The sequence below is a fragment of the Pteronotus mesoamericanus genome, unplaced genomic scaffold (assembly GCF_021234165.1).
Source record: "Pteronotus mesoamericanus isolate MK-2021 breed Mesoamerican mustached bat unplaced genomic scaffold, CSHL_Meso_final contig_42, whole genome shotgun sequence".
Taxonomy (NCBI): Eukaryota; Metazoa; Chordata; class Mammalia; order Chiroptera; family Mormoopidae; genus Pteronotus; species Pteronotus mesoamericanus.
The window spans coordinates 6400809-6408945 of NW_026555157.1; the positions used below are offsets into that span (position 1 = coordinate 6400809).

Consider the following 8137-nt stretch of genomic DNA (forward strand, 5'->3'; position numbering starts at 1 on the left):
TCTAAATAAAACAAACAAAAAGTCTATAAACTGGAAGAAAAATGAATAGAAAATGTGTGGGTGGATGGGTAGAGCATGCTTACTATTTTTAAAACAAGTTATTTCTGCCTTGTGGGTGGCGGGCAAATTTCTTATTAGTGAAAAGACAAGCCTGTCTGGACCAGAGAGGTTTTTATGAGCATAGATAATACCTCCCAGTCTCAGTGCCTGTTTTGTAGAAAAACCTACAAAAGCCACAATTTTAATGAATTTGGGGTTAGTAGGGGTGAGAGTCGGAAGAGAAAAAGAGTCAGAAAACTTGAGAGGCAATGATTATGTTATGTGTTTAAGCGTCTATTGTTTTATATTGTGATAAGAGAATTAACACCCTCTTTACAAAGGAATAATTATGACTACAAACTATACAAACTAGCCTCAGTCCCGTGTTCTCCTTGCATGGAGAAGACAGGTTCCTAGAGAAACAGTGATAAGGAATGCAGAGGTGCTGAGAAAACCTAAGTAGCAGCCATGGTCTGGAGTGAGAGATGACAGGTGACCACAGGGATAATAGTGCTGAAGCTCCTCAGCAATAGCTGGAGGTGCCCGAATTTTTCCCAGCATCTTTTTTGGTGCTAGAATTTCAATTAGTATTAAAGGAAGTGGGGACCCCAGAAGGCAGGAACTTAGACACCTTGTGTTACCGAAGTCAGAACCTGCTCATCTTGTGACCTAAGCAAGCATTAGAGCACAAAGGCCTATTTAGGAGGGAAAAAAATGGTTATGGCTGTATTTTAAAATGAACAGTGCTATATAATAGATATCAACTTTATGAACATATTCTTACTTAATGTTTTACAATAAAAAACATAATCTCTCCACATATTTGTGTCATTCTGAAATTCTATACCCATGTAAAGAAGGAGCAATTAAGTAGAAATGTTAAGCTGACTTTCCAAATAGTTTTCATAAGCTTATTTTTCCTCCTGACAAAAATCCTGTAAGGTATAGCTTCTTCTTACTTTATCTGTGACCTTCAGTTCCCCCATCTGTAAAGAGATTCACCCAAGGTCACATATTGATTCAGCAGCAAAATTTAGCAGGAGTTATTTAATTACCTTCAATTCAGTGCAACCATTATCTAGTAGATCGAGACTCTGAGAATAATAAGCACCCCTATCTGCACCTCCTTTTCAAATGTTGCAACATGTTCTGGACAAGGCAGCAAGTGGAATATTGCAATTCAGAACAGAAAACCAAGTTTCCTTGAAAGAGAGATGTGCAAGGTGCCAAGATTATTTGCCCCATTCTCTTCCCTGTTGGGCTAGATCATGCTGCAGACTTCTTCCTGGGGGGTAAAAGTGGATCCTCCTCCAGTCTCAACTGGGCAGGGTTTGCTGGGAATGAGAGGTTCCAAAAAGCTTGTTTTCTTTATCAGAGATGGATTGGTCCTGAGGCTTTGCTTTGTGTAAACTGAAAATTAGATCTCTGGTTAGGAAGATGAGCCATATGTGGTCTGCAGACCATTTCTGCCTGATTATTTTTCTACACTCCAAAATGCATCCAACATGAGGCAACGTTAAAAAAATAGTATGCAAGTTTAACTATATTTTACATAAAACAAACACTCCTATTTGGGAGAAAAGTAGGAGCTTCAAATACATTTCTGTTTTTAGTACTCTCAAAGGAAGTGCTATTGCTTAGTGCCTATTGGGTTCTATGTGTTTGAAGACCAGCTTAACTTAAAAACCATGTTCTGTCCTTATCTCTTAATCTCACTGCATACAATGACCAAACCTCCAAATATGTTATTCCTACTAATTTTCACAACTAGAATGATATGATAAAATATTTCCAAACCATATTCCATGAACTCAGATAACTTTAATAAAGAATAAAAAGAGAGATGCCATGGTCTCCCATGATGTGAAGTTGATAGTTTATGGGTAAAGGAATTAGCCAACCCACCTAGAAACTCAACCTCGTGGGTATGCATTCCATTATGAGTAGTAGACTAGAAATATTTCAAATGATTAGTTTTGATATTTGGCTATGCATAGAGGTAAAAAATGGCTGAGCCAGGCAGACACTTAGTATTTCAAGGGTCCTTTGGTGACTCTTTGCACCAGGTTCACAGACTGTGCTTCCTCAGGATCCAGCAGAGCCCCAATTCCAACTTCTACTGTGCCTACAGCCTCAACTCTCTGAACGCTGGATGCTAAGGCACAAAGTAAAGACAGTGGCAAACAGGAATTTAAGATACCCAGTTCAGAGTCACAAAACATGGATGTTCCCTCTTAATTTCTGAAGCCCTGAAACCCCAGAAAGAAAATCTCATGGGAGAATTTTTTTGTTCACTGCAGGACTTGTGTGTGGTTGAAGTAAGGATGTTGTTTGCTAGCTCGACCAGAAGTATTCTTATAAATAACATTTTCAGAAATGCTAATCAAAGGTATTCTTTAAATGCCAACCTGATTTCCCTGTTTGCAATTCACAGTCTCCGCTGCTATAGCCTAAACCCATTATCCAACCCTACTTGTATTGATAACTTACCTACATGCAGTGTTTGGAAGGTGAGCACAAGTATATTTGCTTGAAGAAATATTGCACAAATATTTCTCATTGCCTGAAGGACTAAGGTCCCTCAAAGAAAAAAAAAAAAAAAGAAAGAAAAAGAAAAAAGAAAAAAAAAAGAAAAGTCAGTCTGGCTTTAAAAATCACTATTAGCTCTTCATTCCATGCAAGTCAGGGTTCATTGATAATTGTATTTTGTGAGGAGCTCAGAAAGTAATTCAGGACTGAGGAAATACCACTTTCCACTCTGGACCAAGTGGTTACGATATCTTGATTCAGTAGGAAAGAATAGTTTGCAACTCACATGAGAGTAAAATGCTTTCCCTTTGCATTTTACAAAGACCATCTAACAACAGGACAGAAAAGGAAACATCAATGAGCATAAAATTTTCATATAAATTTTTAAAGTTACACTTAGAAATGCATTTAGAAATATTGTTGAAAATACCCTTTTATAGAGTTTCTTTAAAGAAAATGTTTAGTACCATTATTTTCAAGGCGCCCATCAAGGTTAAGTTTAGGCATTCAAGGAGGCCTAAGCCTGGGCCAGCGAGGGGTGTAACACCCCCTGGATTTTAACTTCTACAACCTGACAGTGAGCACTCAGGCATGGGCACCCAATATTAACATTGCTACCAGTTACTGACCTTTCAACTCCCTGCTCTGCTTCTGTGGACCTAGCGGTGCTGCCCCCCACCCCCTCCCCAGGACTCATCTCTTGTCCCTATATCTACTCCCTAGTTGTCTGTTACCTTATGGTCTCAATCATTTCTTAATCTCTCTTTCTAGACAAAGTGCCTTTTCTTACACATAAGAAGTACATTTCCAAGTGTTTGTAAATAATCCTCCACTGGCCCAAGCTCTTTTGGAGCAGAAGCTGTGGTGGGTATTCTCAGTTTGCCCCCCGATCAGCTCCATCTTGTCCTTCCTGTTGTATGGTTTTGCAGGTCTACTTCTACGGACTGCCATCTATTGTTCTTTCTGGCCCTAGACTCACCCACTATTTAGTGCACCTGGAAGAGAATATGTCAAAGCAAACCATCTAAAATTCAAGTCCAGGATGTTTCTGATGCTTCTAATCCTTCTTTGGCTCCACACTAACTCCAGGACCCCACTCAAGCTCCTTTGCAAACTCTAGTAGGCCTTTTATCTGGTTTTTGCCCTCTTCTCCAGGCTTATCACTTGACAATTTAGCCTTACAGTCAACCACTTAAACTTTCATAAATCCAGTAATATTTAATCCTCTGTGCTTTTGCACATAATGCACTTTTTAACATGGAATGCCTGCGTTCTCCTGGAATTTCCTACAACTCTTTTAAAATTCTACTCTCAGGCAACTTTCTTAAGCATATACTCTTAACTCCATTCATTCCCAACCACAGTGAATAGAATTAATTGCTATCGTTTTATGTACACTTCCTGGTTGAGTTTTCTTTTTATGCGTTTATGCTAGATGCTGTAGATCCAGAAAATAAGAGTCCATGTTCATATGCTCACAGTCAGAGGGCAAGAATTCTTACCAGGCACGTTATAGGTCCTCGACAAGATAAATAGGAAGCCTAAGGACATATTGATGCTTCAGGACACTTAATTCTGGATGAACATGAGAAAATACAATTTCTCATAGAAAATACTTACAATTTAATATTTTCATTGTTTCCCATGTTTCCATTGCTGCCTGGCTGATGAGAAGTGGACATTGGGTGACCGTTCCTTCAGCACTCAAATCACGTACAGGTATGAAATGCTTATAACTTTAGTGTCTTCTCAGGGGGCATTTTGAGAATGTGAAACTCAGGAGAAGTCCAAAACAGAGAGCTAATCTCCACTTTCCTTATATAAGGGAGATTTACAGAAAAATCTTGTTTTGCTTCTAATGAAATATAAAACATTATTTTTCCTTGGAATTGGATAAACAATGTCAAATACACTTTTCTTCTCCTCAATTTTTCTTAAACACTAGGTTATAGATATAGAGATTGATCAGAGTTTGGGTTTGTTCAAAGGAATGAGAGGAAAGAGTGTGAAAAACTGCCCATGCAATGATAGAGGTATTGATAAAGACTACTGGGTTGGGACTACATAGAAAGACTAAACAGAAGCAATAATACTAATCAGTTAATTTTTATTTAGTTGAAAGATTGGCAAGAATCAGAGGTTGGGACCTGATAATACACAAGCATTCTTTCCTTCTCCTCTGATCTTTTAATGTACAGTGAAGGTGTAAAATCCTCTTTAGAGGATGAACTCTAGAGAAACACAGTAGTATTTATGAATAGATTTGCTACTTTCCATTTCACAAATGTTTTCCTTCAACTCATAAAGACCTAGGAAGGTAAGAATTACTTCCGTTTCATTAATGAGGAACTAATGCTCAGAAGTAAAAATGATTGCTTAAGGTAACACAGCCGTGAATATTAGACCTGGGACTCCACTCCCAGTCTTCTAGCAGCCACAAATGTATTTTCTTTCTTTCCTATTCCTTTCTTTCCCTGTAAATAAATCCCATTCCCTCCCGCACTCTGACACAGCACATATACACAGGAAGCCCCAGGAAATCTGCCTTTCACTATCCATCTCCCTGTCCATGTTTGCTTTAGCAATGGGTTTTCATAGCACATTCATAAGATAAAGTTGATCCTGTGATATTTATTCTAACATTATACAACAGATCAAAGACCCAATTTTTTCCATAGTGCTTTCAGAGATAGGTGTATTGTCACTTTCTGTGTGATAAGTGGATGAGGATAAACATTTAACGTGCCGCATATTAAGGAGCTGTTTGTGTCCTCTCTTCATACTTCACGACAGGTGTGACAAAAGCCATGGGGGAGAATGAAGAGCACACAAGGAACTGTCATCATTAGCTTCTTTTTAGGTCATCTGAGCAGGGCATTTATTATTTCAATACTCATGAAATGAAAAGCTAACCTTTATGAGCAAAATTTGGCAGTTACTGAAAGCAAAAACAGCACAAAAACTGTAGAACCTTAAGATAGGTATGTGATTATCTACAAGTGAACAAAGGGCATTCATGGATACATAACAAATAGCAATCCTGATTCTCCAGAAAGAATACTAGGAAGAAATCAAATGGCCTCCTGAGCAACCAAAATGTGGGTGTTGGAGTCTATAAACTACAGCTCACGCAGCACACCATGCTCTTCAGGTGCTGACTTAGCATTTTGACCCTGCTTACATATAATTCTTAGATCTCTGAGTCAAGGTCTGAAACAGCTAAATAGGGAAAAGGAAAAGGAACAGTGTGGGATAAAACAACCATTAGAAAATGCCACTTCCTCCAATAAAGAAATAGATAGATACAATTAATATGGACAAGAGATCAATACAATTGACTATTGAACAACACTCTTGTAAATGGCATGGGTCCACTTACATGTGGGTATTTTTCAATTGCCCCACACAATTCAAACCCACATTATTCAAGGGTCACATGGCCATTGGGAATCCACATGTACGAAGGGCTGACTTAAGTTTTAGGCAGATTTTTAACTGCACGGGCAGTCCGCATCTCTAATCCCTGTGTTCTCCAAGGGTCAACTGTATATAATGTTAAAATTAACTCTTTTGAGAAAACAGAAAAATTTAAGTCAATAATTCAGTATTTTTTAAGTTATCATATTGGCATAAACTTTTACAATTGATGATACTAAGTGCTGATAAGACTAAGAGGATGCTCTAATATTGCTGGTGGAAGTAGTGCGTTAAAGTCTTATGTCTGATACTTTATTTTTCCGAATAATTTTCCTGTATTAAATGTAAGAATGTTCATCACAACATTTTTTTTTATAATGTAAAACACTAGAAATGTTGGCATATCTACCAATGGGGGAATGGATATATCAATTATAGGATGTCTATACTATGAGATACTATTCATTAAAAGTGATGTAGATTTATATATATTGACTTAGAAGAAAGCCCATAGCATATCAAATTAAGAAAAAGACACTTCAGAAATACATGGAACGATATCATTGTTATGTTTTATAAAACCTTAGGTACATACTTGGCTCCCACCTTTAGTAGCACTTCGGGATGTTTCTAGCTGTTGTTCCCACACAGCACATATAAGTTAAGTTCCTTGATCCAGAAGACTTACTCTTACGAAGGATAGGGAAGCATTTCCACTATGAATTTCACTGTGGAAGAGTGTGTGCTGTTTGTGTATCTGGGATCTTTCTTTTACAAGTGGTCACTGTCTTTGTAGCATGTGTAAACATGATCTTGATTCCTCCAGTGAATTACAACTTTGGGTCCACTCTCAAATGAGCAAGGGAGAATTATGTCCTCATCAAATCTTTCAGTGACTATTTGCTCACTCATTTTAATTATAGAAAACTGGAAAGACTGTTTATAAAATCAAGAGCAATTATGAAGAGAATTAGTGATGGTGCTTATCAAGGGTTATATTGGGACTACCTAGAAGAATATCTTAGGTCAGCAGCCCATACACATGATCGAGGACCTTTGCTAGTCTAATTACTAGAAACAACCCATGAAGCCCTGTGTTTGAGTTACTGGTATTTTAATTGAATATCTGTTTGATTCATTGTAGTTGTGAGAATTGGCAACAGCCTGAAGCACGGAAACACTAGTTTGATCAATAGTCTCATTTCTCCTCGGATCCTGGCCTGCTATAGTTATTGGAAATTATGTATATTATGTAGTAAAAGACTTCTGTTGATTTTTATTCCCTGAGAACATTCACTTTTAACACCTACTATAAAATAACAAAGTTTATCCAGCTAGCTAGAGCCAGCAGGCCCTAAAAGATTAGCACAAACTTACCTTTGTTGGGTTGGTTATTATATGAGCATGTAGAAAACAATCTGTGCAGAGATCGGTTAGGAATATGCAGACATTAGTTTCAAGTGAGGAAATGCATGGACAGAAGGAGTCCAAAAGGACAGATGAAGTAACTCACTTATGTTGGCTTTGGGATAATTCTCAGGATGTCCCATGAGTTAATCAAAACTAGTTAATAAATATTATTCTGAATATAAATGTGGAAATTTAATGCTCCATTTCAGAAGCTGATTTCAAAAACCAAATGGATTTATCAAAGGATTTTGCAAAGAAAATATCCTTACTTCCATTTCATAATTATTGAAGCCTGCATCCAGGTTATTTGACCGTTTCACAACACGTTGTAAGTAGACTGTGTGCCCTATGTATGAATTCTATGATACTAAGACTGAAAAGGAACGTTTCTTATGGACAGTGTAGTAAACTCCTTTGCACCTTGGCCAAGGCCACGCAAGGTGGGGAAATTGGGTGCTCATGTGGCTCTGTCATAAAGTCCCTTCCTCTGCCTCCTCCTCTGGGGCTGTTTCCACCCTGCCATGTCCTACCTCTCTTCTTCGAGAGATTTCGCTCATCTCTGTACACAGTATTGGAGGGATGTGGTATTATGCCGAGAGAAAGGCATGGAAAGATGGGATAGAAAAGCAGTGGTTTTGTTGACTTCCCTAATTGTTCTACTAAACGCCTCTAATGTTTCATCAGTTAATTAAAAATGCCTGTCACAGGACCTAGCATACCTGATAATGCCTCCTGTCAAGTG

General features: G+C 37.9%; 1 protein-coding gene across 1 annotated transcript; it reads right to left on the bottom strand.

The window, feature by feature from the left end:
• Positions 1 to 2066: 2066 nt before the first annotated feature.
• On the bottom strand, positions 2067 to 6897 carry HHLA2 (HHLA2 member of B7 family). Its single transcript, XM_054577260.1, is given in 12 exon segments — positions 2067 to 2194; positions 2530 to 2557; positions 2559 to 2637; positions 2687 to 2849; positions 2852 to 2896; positions 5114 to 5164; positions 5167 to 5223; positions 5226 to 5273; positions 5276 to 5338; positions 5341 to 5404; positions 6650 to 6726; positions 6729 to 6897. Coding segments are annotated over 12 exon segments (972 nt in total).
• Positions 6898 to 8137: the final 1240 nt, after the last annotated feature.